Source organism: Pristiophorus japonicus, chromosome 20 (genome assembly GCF_044704955.1).
Source record: "Pristiophorus japonicus isolate sPriJap1 chromosome 20, sPriJap1.hap1, whole genome shotgun sequence".
Classification (NCBI taxonomy): domain Eukaryota; kingdom Metazoa; phylum Chordata; class Chondrichthyes; family Pristiophoridae; genus Pristiophorus; species Pristiophorus japonicus.
The window spans coordinates 88,345,629-88,371,283 of record NC_091996.1 but is presented as its reverse complement, the minus strand read 5'-3'; the positions used below and the strand labels follow the sequence as shown (position 1 = coordinate 88,371,283).

Genomic DNA, 25,655 nt, shown 5'->3' with positions numbered 1-25,655 from the left:
GAAGGTGGTGGGTAGCGGGCCCATCGAGCGGGCTGCTTTGTCCTGGATGGTGTCGAGCTTCTCGAGTGTTGTTGGAGCTGCGCCCATCCAGGCAAATGGAGAGTGTTCCCTCACACTCCTGACTTGTGCCTTGTAGATGGTGGAAAGGGAGTCGGGAGGTGAGACACTCGTCACAGAATACCCAGCCTCTGACCTGCTCTGGTAGCCACAGTATTTATGCGGCTGGTCCAGTTAAGTTTCTGGTCAATGGTGACCCCCAGGATATTGATGGTGGGAGATTCGGCGATGGTAATGCCGTTGCATGTCAAGGGACGGTGGTTAGACTCTTGTTGGAGATGGTCATTGCCTGGCACTTGTGTGGCGTGAATGTTACTTGCCACTTATCAGGGCGGCAATAACCCATGCAGACTGGAAGGTGATCGCACTGGTTGCATTCCTGTTGCTGTTCGCACTTGCTCAGTTGGTTGCTCCCTGGCCTCAGTCAGAAGGTCAAGGCTGGGACTTGCCAGAAGGTTGTCAGTTCAAGTCCCTCCAATTTGCACCAACTATAGGCGGGGCGGGGGGGGAATTATTCACCCACTCTTCCCCAGAGCCCATGTCAGGACCCCGCAGCCCCAGCCTGTGATTTTTCCACCCAGTGAGACTAGAATGGCAAATTAGCTTTGAACCCAAGGAAAGAGCTGAGGAAATGGGACTCGAGAGAGAGAGAGAAGAGGGGAGATGGGGAGAGGAAGGGGGAATGGAACCAGCGTTCGCGCTGGGTTTTTTGGGGAGGGCGTGCAACCTGTTCATATTTCGGCACATGCGTGTTTATTTCCCATTTGGAAACCGCTGACCGGACTGAGTGGGGAGCTCCAGACCCCTGCGCGGCCACCCAGCTTAACGGGATCATTGAAAGGGACCCAGTAAAGTGGAGAGCCAGCACTAGTGCGATGGGCTAAATGGCCCGTTTCTCTGCCGTGCTTCTCAGCTTTCGACCATACACCCGCAGCATAACTAAGACCGCCTATTTCCACCTCTAACAACCCCCCGTCTCCGCCCCTACCTCAGCTCATCCGCTGCTGAAGCCCTCATCCGTGCCTTTGTTACCTCTAGACTTGACTATTGCAACGCACTCCTGGCCGGCCTCCCACATTCTACCCTACGTAAACTAGAGGTGATCCAAAACTCGGCTGCCCCGTGTCCTAACTTGTGCCAAGTCCCGCTCACCCATCACTCGCTGTGCTCGCTGCCCAGTGTCCTAACTCGCACCGAGTCCCGCTCACCCATCACTCCCTGTGCTCGCTGCCCCGTGTCCTAACTCGCACCGAGTCCCGCTCACCCATCACTCCCTGTGCTCGCTGCCCCGTGTCCTAACTCGCACCGAGTCCCGCTCACCCATCACTCCCTGTGCTCGCTGCCCCGTGTCCTAACTCGCACCGAGTCCCGCTCACCCATCACTCCCTGTGCTCGCTGCCCCGTGTCCTAACTCGCACCGAGTCCCGCTCACCCATCAGTCCCTGTGCTCGCTGCCCCGTGTCCTAACTCGCACCGAGTCCCGCTCACCCATCACTCCCCTGTGCTCGCTGCCCTGTGTCCTAACTCGCACCCAGTCCCGCTCACCCATCATCCCTGTGCTCGCTGACCTACATTGGCTCCCGGTTAAGCAACGCCTCGATTTCAAAATTCTTATTCTTGTTTTCAAATCCCTCCATGTCCCTCGTCCCTCCCTATCTCTGTAACCTCCTCCAGCCCCACAACCCCTCGAGATGTCTGCGCTCCTCTAATTCTGCCCTCTTGACCATCCCTGATTATAATCGCTCCACCATCGGTGGCCGTGCCTTCTGTTGCCTGGGCCCCAAGCTCTGGAACTCCCTCCCTAAACCTCTATCTCTCTACCCCTCTTTCCTCCTTCAAGACGCTCCTTAAAACCGACCTCTTTCCTGCCCTAATTTCTCCTTGTGTGGCTCGGTGTCAATTTTTTAAATCTCATAATACTCCTGTAAAGCGCATTGGGACGTTTCACGATATAAATACAAGTTACTGTTGTCAAGATCTACGGCACCCTGCCTCAGTGCCAACCACAGAATAGTGCCTCCCTGTCGACCCGTGGGAGAATCCACTAGACCTCCCTGTGGCTTCTGAGCAAGATTGGCCAATTGGAGCCAGCAGAGAGAGCAGACTTTCGCCCCATCAATCGGGGTGGGATTTGAACTTGTGTGTAAAGAGTGGAAAAGCTCATATCTAACCCTGTACACCCAAGCCAGTGTCAGCCGCGGCTCAGTGGGCAGCACACGCGCCTCCGAGTCAGAAGGTTGTGGGTTCGAGTCCCACTCCAGGGACTTGGAGCACAAAAATCCAGGCCGACGCTCCCAGTGCGGTGCTGAGGGAGGGCTGCACTGTCGGAGGTGCCGTCTTTCGGATGAGGTGTTAAACCGAGGCCCCCAGCTGCCCTCCCAAGTGGTCGTAAAAGATCCCCACGGCCACTATTTCGAAAAAGAGTTCTCGAGAGGCAGTGGAAGGGGGGAGAGAGAGAGAGAGAGAGAGAGAGAGAGAGGTCGTACATGTGGAAGTTGATGTTGCATATTCAGAGGACCTCGCCGTGGGGCAGCATGGAGGGGGCGGTGACATGACCATGCATAGGTCCCGTGCGAAACATCTCTTGGGGCAGCAGACTCACCTTGTTGGGATTGGACCCCGTCACGCCAATGGGATTGAGTAGGTCCTCCAGTCCATGAGGCACCGGCCACAGATTCAGGGCCATCTTCCCGGACACCAGGTTGTCCATGTAGTCAAATAAGTTAATGTTCCCCCATGCCAACGGACAGTGTTCCTGCAGAACATCAATTTGCAAAATAAATAAAAGACTTGCATTTCTATAGCGCCTGTCACGTTAAACAGAGGCCCCGTCCGCTCTCGAGGGTGGGCGTAAAAGATTACATGGTTATTAGTTCAAAGAAGAGCCAGGGGAGGTGTCCTGGAGCCAGTATTTTATCCCTCAATCAATATCACTATAAAAAAAAATTATCTGGGTCATCATCACATGAATGGTGACAGATTAGGAAAAGGGGAGGTGCAATGAGACCTGGATGTCATGGTACATTAGTCATTGAAAGTTGGCATGCAGGTACAGCAGGCGGTGAAGGCGGCAAATGGCATGATGGCCTTCATAGCGAGAGGATTTGAGTATAGGAGCAGGGAGGTCTTACTGCAGCTGTACAGGGCCTTGGTGAGACCACACCTGGAATATTGTGTACAGTTTTGGTCTCCTAATCTGAGGAAGGACGTTCTTGCTATTGAGGGAGTGCAGCGAAGGTTCACCAGATTGATTCCAGGGATGGCAGGACTGACATATGAAGAAAGACTGGATCGACTGGGCTTATATTCACTGGAATTTAGAAGAATTCGAGGGGATCTCATAGAAGCATAAAATTCTGACGGGATTGGACAGGTTAGATGCAGGAAGAATGTTCCCGTTGTTGGGAAAGTCCAGGACCAGGGATCACAGACTAAGGATAAGGGGTAAGCCATTTAGGACCGAGATGAGGAGAAACTTCTTCACTCAGAGAATTGTGAACCTGTGGAATTCTCTACTACAGAAAGTTGTTGAGACCAGTTCGTTAGATATATTCAAAAGGGAGTTAGATGTGGCCCTTACGGCTAAAGGGATCAAGGGGTACGGAGATTGGCGAGTACTTTTTCTTTTCTTTATAAGCAAGTAACCTTTTAGCATTGTTGTTGCCAAACTAAGTTAATCTAAGGATTAAGTCATGGCAGGAGAGCTCGGACACGTGTTATGCTCCTCCTGTAATATGTGGGAAGTCAGGGACGCTTCCAGTGTCCCTGACGACTACGTGTGCGGGAAGTACATCCACCTGCAGCTCCTGACAGACCGCATTGCGGCATTGGAGCTGCGGGTGGATTTACTCTGGAGCATCCACGATGCTGAGAATGACTTGAATAGCATGTTTAGTAAGTTGGTCAACCGCAGGTAAAGGGTACACAGCCAGATAGGGAATGGGTGACCAACAGGAAGAGCAGTGCAAGGAAGGTAGTGCAGGGGTCCCCTGCGGTCATCCCCTTGCAAAACAGATACAGTTGGATACTGTTGAGGGGGATGACTCATCAGGGGAGAGCAGCAGCAGCCAAGTTCATGGCACCATGGCTGGCTCTGCTTCACAGGAGGGCAGGAAAAAGAGTGGGAAAGCTATTGTGATAAGGGATTCTATTATAAGGGGAATAGATAGACGTTTCTGCGGCTGCAACCAAGACTCCAGGATGGTATGTTGCCTCCCTGGTGCAGGGGTCAAGGATGTCTCGGAACGGGTGCAGGACATTTTGAAAAGGGGGGGTGAACAGCCAGTTAAAATGGTAATGATATAGGTAAAAAAACGGGATGAAGTCCTACAAGATGAATTTAGGGAGCTAGGAGCTATATTAAAAAGTAGGACCTCAAAAGTAGTAATCTCAGGATTGCTACCAGTGCCACGTGCTAGTCAGAGTAGGACTTGCAGGATAGCTCAGATGAATACGTGGCTTGAGGAGTGTTGCAGAAGGGAGGGATTCAAATGGAACCGGTTCTGGGGGAGATGGGACCAGTACAAACCAGACGGTCTGCACCTGGGCAGGACCGGAACCAATGTACTATGGCAAGGGGGCTGGGAACCTATGCAGGGAGACAGAGGGAAGTAGAATGGGGGCAGAAGCAAAAGATAGAAAGAAAAAAAGTAAAAGTGGAGGGCAGAGAAACCCAAGGCAAAAAGCAAAAAGGGCCACATTACAGCAAAATTCTAAAGGGGCAAAGTGTGTTAAAAAGACAAGCCTGAAGGCTCTGTGCCTCAATGCGATGAGTATTCGGAATAAGGTGGACGAATTAACTGTGCAGATAGCAGTTAACGGATATGATGTAATTGGCATCACGGAGACATGGCTCCAGGGTGACCAACGCTGGGAACTCAAAATCCAGGGGTATTCAACATTTAGGAAGGATAGACAGAAAGGAAAAGGAGGCAGGGTGGCATTTCTGGTTAAAGAGGAAATTAATGCAATAGTAAGGAAGGACATTAGCTTGGATGATGTGGAATCGGTATGGGTGGAGCTGCGGAATACCAAAGGGCAGAAAACGCTAGTGGGAGTTGTGTACAGACCACCAAACAGTAGTAGTGAGGTTGGAGACAGCATCAAACAAGAAATAAGGGATGCATGCAATAAAGGTACAGCAGTATCATGGGTGACTTTAATCTACATATTGATTGGGCTAACCAAACTGGTAGCAATGCGGTGGAGGAGGATTTCCTGGAGTGTATTAGGGATGGTTTTCTAGACCAATATGTTGAGGAACCAACCAGAGAGCTGGCCATCCTAGACTGGGTGATGTGTAATGAGAAAGGACTAATTAGCAATCTTGTTATGCGAGGCCCTTTGGGGAAGAGTGACCATAATATGGTAGAATTCTTTATTAAGATGGAGAATGACACAATTAATTCAGAAACTAGGGTCCTGAATTTAAGGAAAGGTAACTTCGATGGTTTGAGGCGTGAATTGGCTAGAATAGACTGGCGAATGATACTTAAAGGGTTGACGGTGGATAGGCAATGGCAAACATTTAAAGATCACATGGATGAACTTCAGCAATTGTACATCCCTGTCTGGAGTAAAAATAAAACGGGGAAGGTGGTTCAACCGTGGCTAACAAGGGAAATTAAGGACAGTGTTAAATCCAAGGAAGAGGCATATAAATTGGCCAGAAAAAACAGCAAACCCGAGGACTGGGAGAAATTTAGAATTCAGCAGAGGAGGACAAAGAGTTTAATTAAGAGGGGGAAAATAGAGTACGAGATGAAGCTTGCCGGGAACATAAAAACTGACTGCAAAAGCTTCTATAGATATGTAAAGAGAAAAAGATTAGTGAAGACAAACGTAGGTCCCTTGTAGTCGGATTCAGGAGAATTTATAATGGAGAACAAAGAAAAGGCAGACCAATTGAACAAATACTTTGGTTCTGTCTTCACGAAGGAAGACACAAATAACCTTCCGGAAGTACTAGGGGACTGAGGGTCTAGTGAGAAGAAGGAACTGAAGGATATCCTTATTAGGCAGGAAATTATGTTAGGGAAATTGATGGGATTGAAGGCCAATAAATCCCCAGGGCCTGATAGTCTGCATCCCAGAGTACTTAAGGAAGTGGCCCTAGAATTAATGGATGCATTGGTGATCATTTTCCAACAGTCTATCAACTCTGGATTGGTTCCTATGGACTGGAGGGTAGCTAATGTAACACCACTTTTTAAAAAGGGAGGGAGAGAGAAAACGGGAAATTATAGACCGGTTAGCCTAACATCAGTAGTGGGGAAAATGTTGGAATCAATTATTAAGGATGAAATAGCAGCACATTTGGAAAGCAGTGACAGGATCGGTCCAAGTCAGCATGGATTTATGAAAGGGAAATCATGCTTGACAAATCTTCTAGAATTTTTTGAGGATGTAACTAGTAGAGTGGACAAGGGAGAACCAGTGGATGTGGTGTATTTGGACTTTCAAAAGGCTTTGGACAAGGTCCCACACAAGGGATTGGTGTACTAAATCAAAGCACATGATATTGGGATTAATATACTGACGTGGATAGAGAACTGGTTGGCAGACAGGAAGCAGAGAGTCGGGATAAACGGGTCCTTTTCAGAATGGCAGGCAGTGACTAGTGGAGTGCCGCAGGGCTCAGTGCTGGGACCCCAGCTCTTTACAATATACATTAATGATTTAGATGAAGGAATTGAGTGTAGTATCTCCAAGTTTGCAGATGACACTAAACTGGGTGGCGGTGTGAGCTGTGAGGAGGACACTAAGAGGCTGCAGGGTGACTTGGACAGGTTAGGTGAGTGGGCAAATGCATGGCAGATGCAGTATAATGTGGATAAATGTGAGGTTATCCACTTTGGGGGCAAAGACATGAAGGCAGAATATTATCTGAATGGTGGCAGACTAGGAAAAGGGGAGGCGCAACGAGAACTGGGTGTTATGGTTCATCAGTCATTAAAAGTTGGCATGCAGGTACAGCAGGCAGTGAAGGCAGCAAATGGTATGTTGGCCTTCATAGCTAAGGGATTTGAGTATAGGAGCAGGGAGATCTTACTGCAGTTGTACAGGGCCTTGGTGAGGCCTCACCTAGAATATTGTGTTCAGTTTTGGTCTCCTAATTTGAGGAAGGACGTTCTTGCTATTGAGGGAGTGCAGCGAAGGTTCACCAGACTGATTCCCAGGATGGCCAGTCTGACATATGAGGAGAGACTGGATCAACTGGGCCTTTATTCACTGGAGTTTAGAAAGATGAGAGGGGATCTCAAAGAAACATACAAGATTCTGACGGGACTGGACAGGTTAGATGCGGGAAGAACGTTCCCGATGTTGGGGAAGTCCAGAACCAGGGACACAGTCTTAGGATAAGGGGTACGCCATTTAAGACTGAGATGAGGAGAAACTTCTTCACTCAGAGAGTTGTTACCTGTGGAATTCCCTGCCGCAGAGAGTTGTTGATGCCAGTTCATTGGATATATTTAAGAGGGAGTTAGATATGGCCCTTACGGCTAAAGGGATCAAGGGGTATGGAGAGAAAGCAGGAATGGGGTACTGAAGTTGCATGATCAGCCATGATCTTATTGAATGGTGGTGCAGGCTCGAAGGGCCGAATGGCCTACTCCTGCACCTATTTTCTATGTTTCTATCGCTGCTTGTGGGAGCTTGCTGTGCGCAAATTGGCTGCCACGTTTCTTGCACTACCGCAGTGACTACACTCCACAAACAGTACTTAATTGGCTGTAAAGCGCTTTGGGACGTCCTGAAAGATACTATAGAAATGGAAGTTGTTTTTTCTTTGAACCACAGGAACTTAAAAATCGAGGTTCTGTCAGTGTCTGATGAGACAACAAACTTTAAATATGCATGATATCGATCATCGGATTCAATCGGACATGCATTAAGCCGCATTGTCTTAGTCGGCACATGAAGATTCTGATAATGAACCTTTGAGAAAAATACGGGAAATTATTGAACCGAAAATCAATTTTTATTGTTGTGTAGCTGATGCAGAATTTAGGTTGGCAGAAGGTACACGCACGTTTTGTTATATTGCCCCAACCACGATAATACCTGGATGAGAGAGGAGAGAGTGAGTAGACGAGGCCTCTATTAAACATAGAAAATAGGTGCAGGAGTAGGCCATTCAACCCTTCGAGCCTGCACCACCATTCAATATGATCATGGCTGATCATGCAACTTCAGTACCCCTTTCCTGCCTTCTCTCCATACCCCTTGATCCCTTTAGCCATAAGGGCCACATCTAACTCCCTTTTGAATATATCTAACGAACTGGTCCCAACAACTTTCTGTGGTAGAGAATTCCACAGGTTCACCACTCTCTGGGTGAAGAAGTTTCTCCTCATCTCGGTCCTAAATGGCTCACCCCTTATCCTTAGACTGTGTCCCCTGGTTCTGGACTTTCCCAACATCGGGAACATTCTTCCTTGCATCTAACCTGTCCAATCCCGTCAGAATTTTATATTCTCTGGAATTTCGAAGAATGAGAGATGATCTAATTGAAACAGACAAGATTCTGACAGGGATTGATAAGGTAGATGCAGGGAGGATGTTTCCCCCCAAACTGGGGAGTCTAGAACCAGGGGTCACACAGTCTCAGGATAAGAGGTCGGCCATTTAGGACTGAGATGAGGAGAAACTTCTTCACTCAGAGAGTGGTGAATCTTTGGAATTCTCTGCCCCAGAGGGCTGTGGAGGCTCAGTCGTTGAGTATATTCAAGGCTGAGATCGATAGATTTTTTAGATATTAAGGGAATTAAGGTGGAGTTGAGGCCGAAGATCAGCCATGATCTTATTAAATGGCTCGAGGGGCTGAATGGCCGACTCCTGCTCCTAGTGCTAATGTTCTGATCATACCTCAAGCACCATTCCAGTTTCAGATAATGAATGGCAGCCAAAGTGATACCAGCATTGTCTAAACCAGGCATCGCTTGTAGCAGGTAAATGTTGTTCACATAAAGACGCCCACTATATGCGGTCAGGGAATGCATTCAATTTCCCGGGTGTTAGAACATAAGAATTAGGAGCAGGAGTCGGCCATTCGGCCCCTCGAGCCTGCTCCGCCATTCGATGAGATCACGGCTGATCTTCGACCTCAACTCCACTTTCCCGCCCGATCCCACGATTCCCCTCGAGTCTGAAAATCTGATCTCAGCCTTGACTATACTCAACGACTGAGCCTCCACAGCCCTCTGGGGCAGAGAATTCCAAAGATTCACCACCCTCTGAGTGAAGAAATTCCTCCTCATCTCAGTCCTAAATGGCCGACCCCTTATCCTGAGACTGTGACCCCTGGTTCTAGGTTCCACCCTATCTCAGGCCTTCCCTTTTGCTCTTTCTTCCCCTCCCCCTTTCAGTGCTTGTTAACATAAGAACACAAGAAATAGGAGCAGGAGTCGGCCATTCGGCCCCTGGAGCCTGCTCCGCCATTCAATAAGATCATGGCTGATCTGATCACGGACTCAGCTCCACTTCCCCGCCCGCTCCCCATAACCCTTCACTCACTTATCGCTCAAAAATCTATCTATCTCCACCTTAAATATATTCAATGACCCAGCCTCCACAGCTCTCTGGGGCAGAGAATTCCACAGATTTACAACCCTGAGAGAGAAGAAATTCCTCCTCATCTCGGTTTTAAATGGGCGACCCCTTATTCTAAGACTATGTCCCCTAGTTTTAGTTTTCCCTGATGAATCGGTCCTTTCCGAACACTCTCCAGTTCTGACGAAGGGTCACCGACCCAAAACGTTAACTTTGTTTTTCTCAATCCACAGATGCCGCCCGACCCGCTGAGATTTCCAGCATTTTCTGTTTTTATTCAAAAACGGCGGGACCCAATTTCAACCCTCCCCCAGAGTCTTTTCAACCACAGTGCAGCTACACTTTCGGGCCTTATGCCTCCGTGCGGCCGTCTCCATTTTCAAGGTCCCTACCTCTTTAGCTCCTTTCCTCCCCTTGACGGAGCAGATAGACAGGCAGAGGCGGGCGGCGCGTGGGATATCAATGAGGTAGATGTCGTACGACAGCCACTCGTTCCACCTGAAAAACACACCAGCAAAAAAACAAAAAGGAGCAGATTCAGCAGCGGATCAATAAACTCAAGAGAGAAAGGAATGAGTCATGCTGACGGGGTGGGGGGGCGTAGATGGAGAAAGATTTACAAGGATGATAACCAGAACTGAGAGCTTCTAACTATCAGGAATTACGAGGAGCGGGCAGGGAAGTGGAGTTGAGGCCAAGATTTTACTGCAAGGGGGATGGAGTATAAAAGCAGAGAAGTCCTGCTACAACTGTACAGGGCATTGGTGAGGCCACACCTGGAGTACTGCGTACAGTTTTGGTCTCCGTATTTAAGGAAGGATCATCGTCATCAGAGGTGGTCCCTCGAACGAGGATAGAAACATAGAAAATAGGTGCAGGAGTAGGCCATTCGGCCCTTCGAGCCTGCACCGCCATTCAATGAGTTCATGGCTGAACATGCAACTTCAGTACCCCATTCCTGCTTTCTCGCCATACCTCTTGATCCCCCTAGTAGTAAGGACTACATCTAACTCCTTTTTGAATATACTTAGTGAATTGGCCTCAACAACTTTGTGGTAGAGAATTCTCTGGGTGAAGAAGTTTCTCCTCATCTCGGTCCTAAATAGCTTACCCCTTATCCTTAGTCTTTGACCCCTGGTTTTGGACTTCCCCAACATTAATAAGAAGATAAGAACATAAGAATTCGGAACAGGAGGAGGCCATCTCGCCCCTCGAGCCTGCTCCGCCATTCAACAAGATCACGGCTGATCTGGCCGTGGACTCAGCTCCACTTACCCGCCCGCTCCCCGTAACCCTTAATTCCCTTATTGGTTAAAAAGGATGACTTGCTTCCACATGAGTTCACAGATGTTTCAATGAAGGACCCGATATTCCAGTCCTGAACTCCAATTGAAGGGTTGGAAGATGCCTGTGCGTGGATTTTTTTTGAACGTGGGGTGGCCGTTGCACACCAGCCACCACACGGGCTTGACAGAGCGAGGTCTTGGTCCAGTGGCAAGGGTTAACCAGGACGATTGGAGATCTGCTATGCTGCATGGACCTAGTGCTCACACATAAGAAAGGATATAATTGCATTGGAGGCTGTTCAAAGAAGGTTCACTCGGTTGATTCCGGGGATGAGGGGGATGACTTATGAGGAAAGGTTGAGTAGGTTAGGCCTCTACCCATTGGAATTCAGAAGAATGAAAGGTGATCTTATCGAAACTTATAAGATAATGAGGGGGCTCGACAAGGTGGATGCAGAGATGATATTTCTACTCATAGGGGAAACTAAAACTAGGGGACATAGGGCTAGATTTTCCACTTTTGTGCAGATCACCCAAAAACGGGCGTTATTTCCGGCGTGGGCGGTAAATATGGGTTTTCCGATCGCTGGATTCTCGCCCATTTTCAAACCCCCTAGTTTCCATTTTATAAAATGGGCGTTACCGCGAGCGATCTGAAATGGGTGTTATGTGTTAAATCTCTCTGACCTTCTGCCGTAAAATGTCGCCGTCCTTAGCAACGGCATGGCAATGCTCGTTTCCCGCGATTCAGGAGGTCAGGGGTCATCAGTACATGCGTGTAAGAGGAGACAGCGAGAGAGGGAGCAGAGAGGGAGTGAAGGCATGTGTGGGTGTGGTGTGTGCTTGTTTGGCTGCTTTGGGAGGTAGGAGGGAGAGTCGAGAACTTAATACAAAAAAAGTTAGCTGTTACCAGCCAGATATTTTGTCTAATTTGGTGCCTACAATGGAGGGAGTGGAGGAGGCGACACAGCATGCTGGGAAGACTGACGCTGGGGAGAGCAGTGAGCTGGGAGAGGAACAATTGGGAGGATGAAAGAGAGCGAGTTGGTTCTCAGACGAGGCAAATGTCGCCCTCATGCAGGAGGTCGAATCACGCTGGGGCTAATTGACCCAAAAGGGCGTGGGAAGCCCACCCCAAAGGCCTATCAGAAGATATGGGCCGAGATAGCTGAGGTGGTCTCGTCGGCGACCAATGAGGTGCGTGAGGGCAACCAGTGCCGCAAGTGATGGAATGACCTTGTCGGATCCGCCAGAGTAAGTGTGACATTTATTTACATGTACTTATATATTTATATCATTTGATTTGTAAGTGTCATGAGGTGATTAAAATCAAAAGCGAGGTCTTTCACTTTTACCGGGAATGCTGTACTCCAAGCCTGCGGTCACGGTGTACGTCTTTAGGTAAAGAGTGATCATTTTCATTGTCATGATTACGTCTGTCGGTTATGTGTTGTATCAGTCTCTGTGACAGTACCTAGCAATGATATCACGCAATGATCTCAATGGCGTGTCGTCCTGTCGTTACCTTTTACAGAAGAAGCTTTCGAGGAATAGGGCTGAGCAGAGGCGAACAGGTGGGGGGGGGGTGCCACCAGTCATCATCGAGCTCACCGATATAGAGGAGCGTGTGCTGGCACTAGTGGGGAGCCACCCCGGTCGGCCACGCAAGCAGCAGCAGAACCTGAAGTGATGCCACGTGAGTAAAGTATACACCACTGCGTGATGTGAAGTCTATAGATGCCACACCCACTCATATCCGAACAATCATATATGATAGATGATCGCTAAAAGTGTCCTCTTAAATAATGCTGGCCTCATGAGAATCATTGCAATGCAGAAAGTGTTGATGGTCATGAAAGGTGATGTCTTTGATGATTTTGAGAGCGGTGGTGCTTTTGCCGTGCATGTGCTGTGTGTAGCGCTGGACTCACCTTGTGACCCTAAGCACCCCCGTTTCTCCTCTAATAACCTCATTTGTGTTTTGCAGCTCAGCCAGCAGCGCGGCCCCAGGCAAGACCACCGAGGCCAGAAGGTGGGGGGGGGGGGGGGGGGCGCGGGGCCGGACCATCCTACATCTGGTGCTGGGTCCGTTCTCTACGGATGACAGCGCGGGCTGCGAGGAGCCTGCATCGCCAGGCTCCAGGAGCCATTCCAAACCCAAGGCCATCGAGTGCTCCTCCGGCCTTTCCCGCCTCCACTCTGGAGGTAACGGGGCCCCAGGTGTCCCCAGGACGGCGCTGACCCCGCGGAGGTTTCGTGGACGCGGCGGGTCTGCTCCACGAGCGGCAGGTCAGAGCGGCGATATGGTAGGACTTGTCCGGGAGGACTGATGACATAGGTCAGCAGATCCTCCAGACATTGGGGGGGGGGGGGGGGGGGGGGCATATCCCAACAGCTGGCCAGCATCTCCAGCACCACCATGACGGAGTACGTTCCGCAGATGGCGGAGGCCCCGGAGGCGATAGCCAGGAACACCGGTGGCACAGGCCTCCCAGTGGTCCCGGAGCGCGGCACTGCACCCCAAGTGCCAACGACACATGCGAGGCAGGAGCGACGTCTTGCTTCTGGATCGGAGAATGTTCCCACCTCGGAACCCCCCCCCCCCGGCTCCCGTATCCGTGCAACCACCGGCTCTGCCTTCATCGCCCCCCCAATGAGGTACCACCCGAGAAGCTCTTCGGCCAGGCGGCGTGGAATCAGGAGGGGGAGGGGTAGAGGTAGGGAGAAGGGGAGGAGCTGGGGGGGGTCGGGGGGGGGGGGGGGGGGGAGGAAAGTGAGATGCATGTCCTCAGGTGATGGCTTTGTTATATCTCCATCTCGGTGTATGCAATTTGTTGTAAGGTATAAGAACATAAGAACAGAACAAATAGGAACAGGTGTAGGCCATACGGCCCCTTGAGCCTGCTCCCCCATTCGAAAGGCTTTTGACAAGGTCCCACACAACAGATTAGTGTGCAACATTAAAGCACATGGTATTGGGGGTAAGGTATTGACATGGATACAGAACTGGTTTGCAGACAGGAAGCAAAGAGTAGGAATAAACGGGTCCTTTTCAGAATGGCAGGCAGTGACTAGTGGGGTACCGCAAGGTACTGGGACCCCAGCTACTTACAATATACATTAATGATTTAGACGAAGGAATTGAATGTAATATCTCCAAGTTTGCAGATGACACTAAGCTGGGTGGCGGTGTGAGCTGTGAGGAGGATGCTAAGAGGCTGCAGAGTGACTTGGACAGGTTAGGTGAGTGGGCAAATGCATGCCAGATGCTGTATAATGTGGATAAATGTGAGGTTATCCACTTTGGTGGCAATAACAAGAAGGCAGAATATTATCTGAATGGTGACAGATTAGGAAAAGGGGAGGTGCAACGAGACCCGGGTGACATGGTACATCAGTCATTGAAAGTTGGCATGCAGGTACAGCAGGCGGTGAAGAAGGCCAATGGCATGTTGGCCTTCATAGCGAGAGGATTTGAGTACAGGGGCAGGGAGGTCTTACTGCAGTTGTACAGGGTCTTGGTGAGGCCACACCTGGAATATTGTGTTCAGTTTTGGTCTCCTAATCTGTGGAAGGACATTCTTGTTATTGAGGGAGTGCAGCGAAGGTTCACCAGACTGATTCCCGGGATGGCGGGACTGACATATGAAGAAAGACTGGATCGACTGGGCTTGTATTCACTGGAGTTTAGAAGAATGAGAGGGGATCTCATAGAAACGTTTAAAATTCTGACGGGATTGGACAGGTTAGATACAGGAAGAATGTTCCCAATGTTGGGGAAGTCCAGAACCAGGGGTCACAGTCTAAGGATAAGGGGTAAGCCATTTAGGACCGAGATGAGAAGAAACTTCTTCACCTGTGGAATTCTCTACCACAGAAAGTTGTTGAGGCCAGTTCGTTAGATATATTCAAAAGGGAGTTAGATGTGGATCTTACGGCTAAAGGGATCAAGGGGTATGGAGAGAAAGCAGGAATGGGGTACTGAAGTTGCAAAAATGATCAGTCATGATCTTACTGAATGGCAGTGCAGGCTCGAAGGGCCAAATTGCCTACTCATGCACCTATTTACTATGTTTCTATGTTTCAATAAGATCATGGCTGATCTGATCATGGACTCAGCTCCACATAACCCCATAACCCCTTATTGTTTAAGAAACTGTCTATTTCTGTCTTAAATTTATTCAATGTCCTAGCTTCCACAGCTCTCTGAGGCAGCGAGTTCCACAGATTTACAACCCTCAGAGAAAATTTCTCCTCATCACTGTTTTAAATGGGCGGCCCCTTATTCTAAGATCATGCCCCCTAGTTCTAGTCTCCCCCATCAGTGGAAACATCCTCTCTGCATCCACCTTGTCAAGCCTCCTCAAAATCTTATACGTTTCGATAAGATCACCTCTCATTCTTCTGAATTCCAATGAGTAGAGGCCCAACCTACTCAACCTTTCCTCATAAGTCAACCCCCTCATCCCCAGAATCAACCGAGTGAACCTTCTCTGGACAGCCTCCAAAGCAAGTATATCCGTTCGTAAATATGGTAACCAAAACTGCACGCAGTACTCCAGGTGTGGCCTCACCAATACCTTGTATAGTTGTTGCAAGACTTCCCTGCTTTTATACTCCATCCCCTTTGCAATAAAGGCCAAGATACCATTGGCCTTCCTGATCACTTGCTGTACCTGCATACTTTTGTGTTTCATGCACAAGTACCCCCAGGTCCCGCTGTACTGCAGCACTTTGTAATCTTTCTCCATTTAAATAATAACTTGCTCTTTGATTTTTTTCTGCCAAAGTGCATGACCTCACACTTTCCAACATTATACTCCATCTGCCAAATTTTTGCCCACTCACTTAGCCTGTCTATGTCCTTTTGCAGATTTTTTGTGGCCTCCTCACACATTGCTTTTCCTCCCATCTCCCATCTTTGTATCGTCAGCAAACTTGGCTACGTTACACTCGGTCCCTTCTTCCAAGTCGTTAATATAGATTGTAAATAGTTGGGGTCCCAGTACTGATCCCTGCAGCACCCCACTAGTTACTGGTTGCCAACTAGAGAATGAACCATTTATCTCTGTTCTCTCTTTGTTAGCCAATCCTCTATCCATGCTAATATATGGGGGAGGGGGCCTGTTGGTTTGCATTGGTGTTCGGTGTTGCTGGAAATGTTGACCATTTGATTGATGTCAATGTTCTGAAATGTGTTGTGGGGTGGGGTGGGGTGTTTTTGACAGATATACTTATGATTTCAGACAAATGGTCGGAGTAAGTGTTTTTTATTTAACATAACCTTGTTGCGCAATTGTCTCGGAGAGCTGCACAGTTACACACTGGTGATTCCTTAACAAGAAAGGGTATAATTAAATTTAACTTGAATCAACTTAAACTTTAATTGGCACCAAGGTGATGCCCACCATTGACGTCTGAGCTGCACACAGCAGTGTGTCAGCTTTGTCAATAAAATAGCAATGTTCTTTCAGGCAAAGCGCTCATTTATGAGCTGCTGATGTTAAGAGTCTTGCAGCTATGTAGCCACCACAGGCCCTTTCCTGCGGTCTGGAGGGGGGGGCGTGGGCATGGTTGCATAGCCAGCCTGATTGTCTGGGCCAAGGTCAGCGTCCACCTCCTCGTCCTCCTCTTCCTCTCTCTCCTGAGGTGGACCATTAGTCTCTTCTGGCAATTCTTGCCCCCTCTTGATAGCCAAGTTGTGCAGCATGGAGCACACCACCACGAATTGAGCTACCTGTGCTCCAGGCATCTAAAGCACTGCTTAAGCACACCAATGGTTTTCTGGACCAGACTGGGTGTGGCTCTGTGGCTCTCGTTCTATCGCTTCTTGGCTTCGGTGTGGGGGTTACGCAGGGGGTGGGGGGGGGGGGTCATCAGCCAGGTGGCAAGGCCATAATCGTTTGTCACCAAGCATCCAGCATTGACCTTGTGGCTGACTGGCAAACATGTCAGATACAGCGCTCTCACGCAGGATGTGAGCCTCATCGATGCTGCCCGGAAATTTGGTATTCACTGCCATAATTATCTGGTTGTGGTCAACAATGAATTGGACCTTCAGGGAGTGAAATCCTTTTCGGTTGCGAAAAACCTCTGCGTCCTGAAAAGATGCCCGCATGGCGATGTGCGTACAGTCTATTGCCCCCTGCACATCGGGGAAGTTAGCAATTTGGTAGAATCCTAGAGCCCCATCAGTCTGAGCCTCCGTGGTCATAGGGGAGCTGATAAAAGTCCATCCTGCGGGCATACAGGGCTTCAGTGACCTGTCTAATGCAGCGATGTGTGGCACGCTGAGATATCGCGCAAGTGTCGCTAGGCCTGAAGGGAACCGGATGCGTAGAACGACAGTGCCGCGGTGACCTTGACCTCGACGGGCAGTGATGTCCTGAAGGTGCTGGCAGGCTGCAGATCTGCCTTGATGAGCTGGCATATCTCACTGATAACCATTTTGTGGAAGCGCAGTCTCCGAAGGCAGGCGTTTGCGGATAAGTCGAGGCAAGACCGCTTCTCCCTGTAAGTGCGGGGGGGTGTATGGTCCTGGTCCTCCTCATCAGTCTGGCACGAATTAGAGTGGGCACATAATGCTGTGGATGAGATGTTGTGCCATTTGTACTCTGCAGCATCTGCGTTGTCATCAAGGCAGGCTGAGAAATGGCTGGTCCCATTCTAATAACTAGAAGTATAATACCAGTTGTTCACAAGCAATAAATGTCCCCACCAAGACAGCTAAAGTAAAATCCAATCGTCCATAGTATGATAAGGTGTCTGTTCAAATGGTCACATCACCTTAAAAGAACTCCAGAGTACATCCAAACGCCCCCGAACCTTTTCAATGAAGCGACCTGTGATTTACAAATTGGCGTCCACACCGCTGTGATTAGTTCCGATCAGTTCCTCTTTTTCACAGCGGGTTTTATCGGCGAGCGAGATTGTGGCCGATGTGTGTGCAAGGCGCTGAAAGTGACGCTGGGCGATCTCCTGGGCGTCAGTTTCGGCAAATGTGTTGTTTACGACAAAAAAAAAAGTGGGCGGTCGGTGATATTGAATCGCGGCGTTAAGTACGTGCCGAAAGTAACTCTGGGCGATATTATGGGCGTTGGGTTCGCCAATTCTGATGATTCCGTCCAAAAAAAGTGAACGGGTGGTATTATTTTTTTTCTCGCGTCACGTGCATGCTGAAAGTAACGCTCGCCGATAAGTGACCGAGAAAGGGGCGTCAGTTTCCATTTTGTGGCTGAATGGGCGATATATGGGCGTTACACCTCATTTCAGCGTTAAAATGGATGTTAAGTGGGCGGTATTCATGCAAAATCTAGCCCCATAGTCTCAGAAAAAGGGGCCACCCATTTAAAACTGAGATGAGGAGGAATTTCTTCTCAGAGGGTTGTAAATCTGTGGAATTCTCTGCCCCAGAGAGCTGTGGAGGCTGGGTCATTGAATATATTTAAGGGGGGATGGATAGATTTTTGAGTGATAAGGGAGTGAAGGGTTATGGGGAGCGGGCGGGGAAGTGGAGCTGAGCCCAAGATCGGATCAGCCACGATCTTATTGAATGGCGGAGCGGGCTCGAGGGGCCACGTGGCCGACTCCCGTTCCTATTTCTGATGTTCTTATGTTGAGAGGATGAACAGGCTGGGTCTCTTTTCTCTTGAAAAAGAGAAAGCTGAGGGGGTGACCTAATAGAGGTCTTCAGGTTTTGTGAAAGGTTTTGATGGAGTGGACACAGAGAGAATGTTTCCACTTGTGGGGAAGAGCAAAACTAGAGGCCATCAATATAAGATCGTCACCAAGAAATCCAATGGGGAATTCAGGAGAAACTTCTTTACCCAGAAAGAGGCGAAAATCACAGAAATTTACAGCACGGAAGGAGGCCATTCGGCCCATCGTGTCCGTGCCGGCCGACAAAGAGCCACCCAGCCTGATCCCACTTTCCCGCTCTCGGTCCGTAGCCCTGCAGGTTACGGCACTTCAGGTGCACATCCAAGTACTTTTTAAAATGTGGTGAGGGTTTCTGCCTCTACCACCCTTTCAGGCAGTGAGTTCCAGACCCCCACCACCCTCTGGGTGAAAACATTGGCCCTCATATCCCCTCTAAACCTCCCCCCATTTATTTTAAATCTATGCCCCCTGGTTGTTGACCCCTCTGCTAAGGGAAACTGGTCCGTCCTATCCACTCTACCCAGGCCCCTCATAATTTCATACACCTCAATCAGGTCTCCCCTCAGCCCCCTCTGTTCCAAAACAACCCCAGCCTATCCAATCTTTCCACATAGCTAAAATTCTCCAGTCCTGGCAACCTCCTGGTAAATCTCCTCTGTACCCTCTCCAGTGCAATCACATCTTTCCTGTAATGGGGTGACCAGAACTGCACGCAGTACTCCAGCTGTGGCCCAACTGGTGTTTTATACAGTTCAAGCATAACCTCCCTGCTGTTGTATTCTGTGCCTCGGCTTATAAAGGCAATAATGAATGTGGACCTCACTACCACAGGGAGTGGTTGAGGCGAATAGTATCGATGCATTTAAGGGGAGGCTGGACAAGCACATGGGGGAGAAGGGAATAGAGGGTTACGCTGATAAATTTAGATGAGGAAAGATGGGAGGAGGCTCGAGTGGAGCATAAACGCCGGCATGGACTGGTTGAGCCGAATGGCCTGTTTCTGTCACGCTTATCCTATGTAAACATCTGCGATATTCTGCAAATAGGGATTGGAAATACACTGATGATTCTGCACCAGGAAAGGGAAGGGCAGGCCAAGGTTTTCAGATAGAAGGTGACCCAGATGTTTTCTCTTTCAGAGTCTGACTGACCCGCTGGGTTATCTCGCATACGTTGTCGGTTTTGCTTCCAGGTTCCCAATGTTCCTGGTTTTCCTCCTTGGGATGCATTTCTCCACCCCCGGCCCTCCCGACGTTTAAAGGCGCTATCTAAATCCAAGGTATTGTTGTTGCCAGACAGCAAGGACATCAGAACAGGAGGAGGCCACTCAGCCCCTCGTGACTGAACTGCTTATTAACTCCATCGACTCGCCTTAGCTCCGTATCCCCCGATACCCTGTCCGAGCAAAAATCTGACCATTCCCAGTTTTGATATTTTCAATTGACACCCCCCCCCCACCCCCCCGGCCTCAGCAGCTTTTGGGGGGAAGAGAGTTACAGATTCCCACCGCCCTTTGTGTGAAGAAGTGCTTCCTGACATCACCCCTGAACGGCCGGGCTCTAATTTTAAGGTGACGCCCCCTTGTTCTGGACTCCCCCCACCAGAGAAAATGGTTTTTCTCTCTCTCCCCCATCGAATCTTTGAATCATCTTAAACCCCTCAATTAGATTAAACCAAAACCCCAAGCTCTGGAACTCCCTCCCTAAACCTCTCTACCTCTCTTTCCTCCTTCAAGACGCTCCTTAAAACCGACCTCTTTGACCTCACCTGCCCTAATTTCTTCTTATCTGGCTCGGTGTGAAATTTATTTTTATGTCTTATTAACGCTGCTGTGAAGCGCCAATGGGACGTTTTACTACTTTAAAAAGGTGCTATACAGATGCACTTGCTGTAGATCTCCCTTTAATCCTCTGTGCTCCTGGGAATAGAAGCAGGCGCAAGTTGAGATCTGGGTATTGGATAACTGGCTCACGCCCTGCTGCCATGGTTACCATGATCCTGCAATACTCGGGAGCGTGCAAGAACTCCCACCCAGCAGCTGGGGCAAAGGAGCTGCTCTGGTGCTTATTCTAACAAGGAACGTCGGCTGGCCCACTGACACGATACTCTCGGAGTGGACCACGAGGCTAGAGGCCCAATGGGTAAAGTGGGCAGCTCCCATTAGCAGCAACTTGTATTTATATAGTCTTTAACGTAGTGAAATATAAGAACATAAGAAATAGGAGCAGGAGTCGGCCATTCGGCCCCTCGAGCCTGCTCCGCCATTCAATAAGATCGTGGCTGATCTGATCATGGGCTCAGCTCCACTTCCCCGCCCGCTCCCCATAACCCTTCACTCCCTTATCGCTCAAAAATCTGTCTATCTCCACCTTAAATATATTCAATGGCCCAGCCTCCACAGCTCTCTGGGGCAGAGAATTCCACAGATTTACAACCCTCTGAGAGAAGAAATTTCTCCTCATCCCAGTTTTAAATGGGCGGCCCATTATTCTGAGACTATGTCCCCTAGTTCTAGTCTCCCCTATGAGTGGAAATATCCTCTCTGCATCCACCTTGTCGAGCCCCCTCATTATCTAATAAGTTTCGATAAGATCACCTCTCATTCTTCTGAACTCCAATGAGTAGAGGCCCAACCTACTCAACCTTTCCTCATAAGTCAACCCCCTCATCTCCAGAATCAACCGAGTGAACCTTCTCTGAACTGCCTCCAATGCAAGTAAATCCTTCCTTAAATATGGAGACCAAAACTGCACGCAGTACTCCAGGTGTGGCCTCACCAATACCCTGTACAGTTGTAGCAGGTCGTCGCCCAGAAATGTCCCAAGGTGCTTCACAGGAGTATTATGAGATTTTAAAATGACACCGAGCCACGTAAGGAGAAATTAGGGCAGGTGACCAAAAGCTTGGTCAGAGAGGTAGGTTTTAAAGAGCGTCTTGAAGGAGGAAAGAGAGGTAGAGAGGTGGAGAGGTTTAGGAAGGGAGTTCCAGAGCTTGGGGCCCAGGCAACAGAAGACACGGCCACCGATGGTTGAGCGATTATAATCAGGGATGCTCAGGAGGGCAGGATTAGAGGAGTGCAGATATCTCAGGGGGTTGTGGGGCTGGAGGAGATTACAGAGATAGGGGGGGGGCGAGGCCATGGAGGGGTTTGAAAATAAGGATGAGAATTTTGAAATCGAGGCGTTGCTTAACCGGAACGCTGCTTGAAAGGGCGGTGGAAGCAGATTCAATAGTAACTTTCAAAAGGGAGTTGGATAAATACTTCAAGGGTTTTTTTTTAAAAAGAATAAACAGGGCTATGGGGAGAGAGTGGGACATAATTGGATTACTCTTTCAAAAGTGCTGGCACAGGCTTAAGAGAAGGCGTAGAAAGGATTGACGAGGATGGTTCCAGGGATGAGGGACTTCGGTTACGGGGATAGACTGGAGAAGCTGGGGTTGTTCTCCTCGGAGCAGAGAAGGTTGAGAGGAGATTTGATCGAGGTGTTCAAAATCAGGAGGGGTCTGGACAGAGTAGACCGAGAGAAACTGTTCCCATTGGTGGAAGGGTCGGGAACCAGAGGACACAGATTTAAGGCGATTGGCAGAAAGGGGACGCAAGAAAAAAGAAACGTTTACGCAGCGATTGGTTAGGATCTGGAATGCGCTGCCTGAGAGGGCGGTGGAGGCAGACTCAATCGCGGCTTTCAATAGGGAGCTGGATAAGTAGCTGAAGGGAAAAAAATTCGCAGGGCTACGGGGAAAGGGCGGGGGGGGGGGGGGGGGAGTGGGACTGGCTGAGAGTCAGCACGGGGCTCGAGGGGCCGAACGCTCTGTGCTGTGACCATTCTAGGAACGATGGGCCGAAGGGCCTTCTGAGCGGTCTGACTGTACGTGAGGGAGGTGCGCAGTTTGCCTACCGTGGATTGGAGCAGGGGACACGCTGGGTGTTGACATTGTCGCACAGCGGCTCGCCTCCATGGTAGATCCCCGTTCTCACGTAGATCTGCAGGGAGAGAGGGGGTGGGGGGGTTAGCAAAACAAAACACACACACACACACACACACGCGCACGAGCGTTACATGAGCTTCCCACTTTAGAGGTGGTTTGCGGTGCAAACTAAACACGAGACACACACAATCCCGAACCCCTGCAGTTATTTACAACAACAACAACTTGAATTTATATAGCGACTTTAACGTAGTAAAACATTCCCACGGTGCTTCACAGCAGTGTTACAAGACCAAACAGATACATTTGACAACGGGCCACATAAGAAATTGCGGCAGGTGACCAAAAGTTTGGCTAAAGAGTTCGGTTTTAAGGAGCATCTTGAAGGAGGAGAGAGGTAGAGAGACGGAGAGGTTTAGGGAGTTCCAGAGCTTGGGGCCCAGGCAGCTCAAGGCACAGCCACGGATGGTGGAGCGATTATAGTACTCAATTTTCCGCAGTGATTTGCACCTTTCCTTGGGCCTAAGTTAAAAAATACAAGTTTCCCCAATCAGTGTGTGCCAGTGTAACTCACGATTTTTTTTGGTTATTTTTTTTTTTGAGTCGTAGGATATATGGCCTGCTACCTGCAGCATTTCTGGCCAGCTCAGAGTTACTCCAGTTCTTCTTAGGCCGGCATATGTGGCCTCTGTAGAAAAACCTTCTGGTGAGTTAAGGAAATCGACGCAGGTAAGGAAATCGGCGCAGCAGATGCCCGGACAGCAGCAGCAGAGAGGTCAGAGAGCGTAGGAGAGAGGCGGGGGGGGCGGCGAGGGAGCCTTTTGGGCAGAGTTAGGAGTGGGGAGTGGGGAGGCCAGGGATAGGAGCGGTGTCTGGGAGGGGGGGGGGAGCCATTCGGCCTGGGATAGGAGCAGGAACCGGGATCAGGAGGCCGTTTGGCCAGGGATAGGTGCGGGGACCAGGACAGGGAGGCCATTCGGCCAGGGATAGGAGTGGGGATCGGGATCGGGAGGCCGTTTAGCCAGGGATAGAAGGTTGGACCAGGGGGGGGGGGCGTTTGGTCTGGGATAGGAGGATGGGGGACCAGGAGTGGTGGGCCATTCGGCCAGGGATAGGAGTGGGGACCGGGAGGCCGTTTGGCCAGGGATAGGAGGGGGGCGAACCAGGACCGGCATGGGGAGGGGAGACTTTAATCATTTAAATGGAGGTAAGTTGCTGCAATGTGTAATGTGCTTGAGCAGGTTGCTGGGAGCTGGCTGTATGTTTCACTTTCCAGCCTCGGCCTGCATTGTCCCTGGTTACCGTGGCAACCCGATCTCTTTGGCGCAGTTTCACCCCCAAAACTAAACGACACCAAAATGAACGGGGAAAGTCGGCTGATTTTTTGTTTGCCGTAGTTGGGCCCCCAAAAAAACGGGTGTAATTCCTTAAGGTCGCCAAAAAACAGCTTTGGGGAAAATTGAGGCCAGAATCCGGGGATGCTCAAGAGGGCCCGAATTAGAGGGCGCAGACATCTCGGGGGCTTGTGGAGCTGGAGATTACAGAGATAGGGAGGGGGCGAGGACCATGGAGTGATTTCAAAATAAGAATGAGAACTTTGATATTTTATTATCTCCCCATGTGACTTAGTGTCAAACTTTGTTTGCATTCGCTCCTGTGAAACGTTTTGGGACATTTTGCTCAATGCAAGTTGTCATTGTTGGTGTGGGCAGAACTGGCAAAATGACACCTGGCAAAGGATGAGAATTTTGAAATCGAGGCGTTGCTTAACCGGGAGCCAATGTAAGTCAGCGAGCACAGGGGGTGATGGGTGAGCGGGACTCGGTGCGAGTTAGGACACGGGGTCAGCGAGCACAGGGGGTGATGGGTGAGCGGGACTCGGTGCGAGTTAGGACACGGGGTCAGCGAGCACAGGGGGTGATGGGTGAGTGGGACTCAGTGCGAGTTAGGACACGGGGTCAGCGAGCACAGGGGGTAATGGGTGAGCGGGACTCGGTGCGAGTTAGGACACGGGGCAGCGAGCACAGGGGATGATGGGTGAGTGGGACTCGGTGCGAGTTAGGACACGGGGGCAGCGAGCACAGGGGATGATGGGTGAGTGGGACTCGGTGCGTGTTAGGACACGGGGCAGCGAGCACAGGGGGTGATGGGTGAGCGGGACTCGGTGCGAGTTAGGACATGGGGCAGCGAGCACAGGGGGTGATGGGTGAGCGGGACTCGGTGCGAGTTAGGACATGGGTCAGCGAGCACAGGGGGTGATGGGTGAGTGGGACTCGGTACGAGTCAGCGACAGTCGGGAGCAGCGTCGGAGGTGCGTGGAGAGGCCTATAAAAGGCACAGCAGGGAGTCCGGGGACCAGCGTCGGCGGCAGTCGGGAGCAGCGCGAGTTCGGCGAGAGGCCTATAAAAGGCGTGACTTGTGCAGCTACAGGGAGAAGGCAAAAAAGAAGTAGAAAGAAACAGAAAGGTGACGTCACAGCCAAGGGGGTAAGTGATTGGCTGGTGATTGGTGAGTAGTTTTTCTTTTTTCTCTTCTATAACAGTGAGTAAACTTTAGCATTGTTGTTGCTTATCTAAGGGTTATGTCATGGCAGGACAGCTCGGTCACGTGTTATGCTCCTCCTGTACCATGTGGGAACTCAGGGACGACACCAGTGTTCCTGACGACTACGTGTGCGGGAAGTGTATCCGCCTCCAGCTCCTGATGGACTGCGTTGCGGAGTTGGAGCTGAGGGTGGATTCACTCTGGAGCATCCACGATGCTGAGAATGACGTGAGTAGCACGTGTAGCGAGTTGGTCGTACCGCAGGGAAAGGGTCCACAGCCAGATAGGGAATGGAAGACCAGCAGGAAGAGCAGTGCAAGGAAGGTAGTGCAGGGGTCCCCTTTGGTCATCCCCCTGCAAAACAGGTACTGTTGGGGGGGATGACTCATCAGGGGAGGGCAGCAGCAGCCAAGTTCATAGCATTGTGGCTGGCTCTGTTGCACAGGAGGGCAGGATAAAGAGTGGGAGAGCAATGGTGATCGGGGATTCAATTGTAAGGGGAATAGATAGGCGTTTCTGCGGCCGCAACCGAGACTCCAGGATGGTATGTTGCCTCCCTGGTGCAAGCGTCAAGGATGTCTTGGAGCGGGTGCAGGACATTCTAAAAAGGGAGGGAGAACAGCCAGT

At 50.1% G+C, this 25,655-nt stretch overlaps 1 protein-coding gene across 1 annotated transcript in view; it reads right to left on the bottom strand.

The window, feature by feature from the left end:
• The window catches only part of LOC139232662 (phosphatidylinositol 4,5-bisphosphate 3-kinase catalytic subunit alpha isoform), a 221,938-nt gene that overhangs the window by 116,628 nt on the left and 79,655 nt on the right, over positions 1–25,655 (bottom strand). Inside the window, exons 7-9 of the mRNA XM_070863122.1 lie at positions 22,454–22,539; positions 10,002–10,107; positions 2,660–2,812 (exon numbers count right to left, since the gene is read on the bottom strand). Coding sequence (XP_070719223.1) covers positions 2,660–2,812; positions 10,002–10,107; positions 22,454–22,539 — 345 coding nt within the window. The remainder of the gene's footprint in view (positions 1–2,659; positions 2,813–10,001; positions 10,108–22,453; positions 22,540–25,655) is intronic.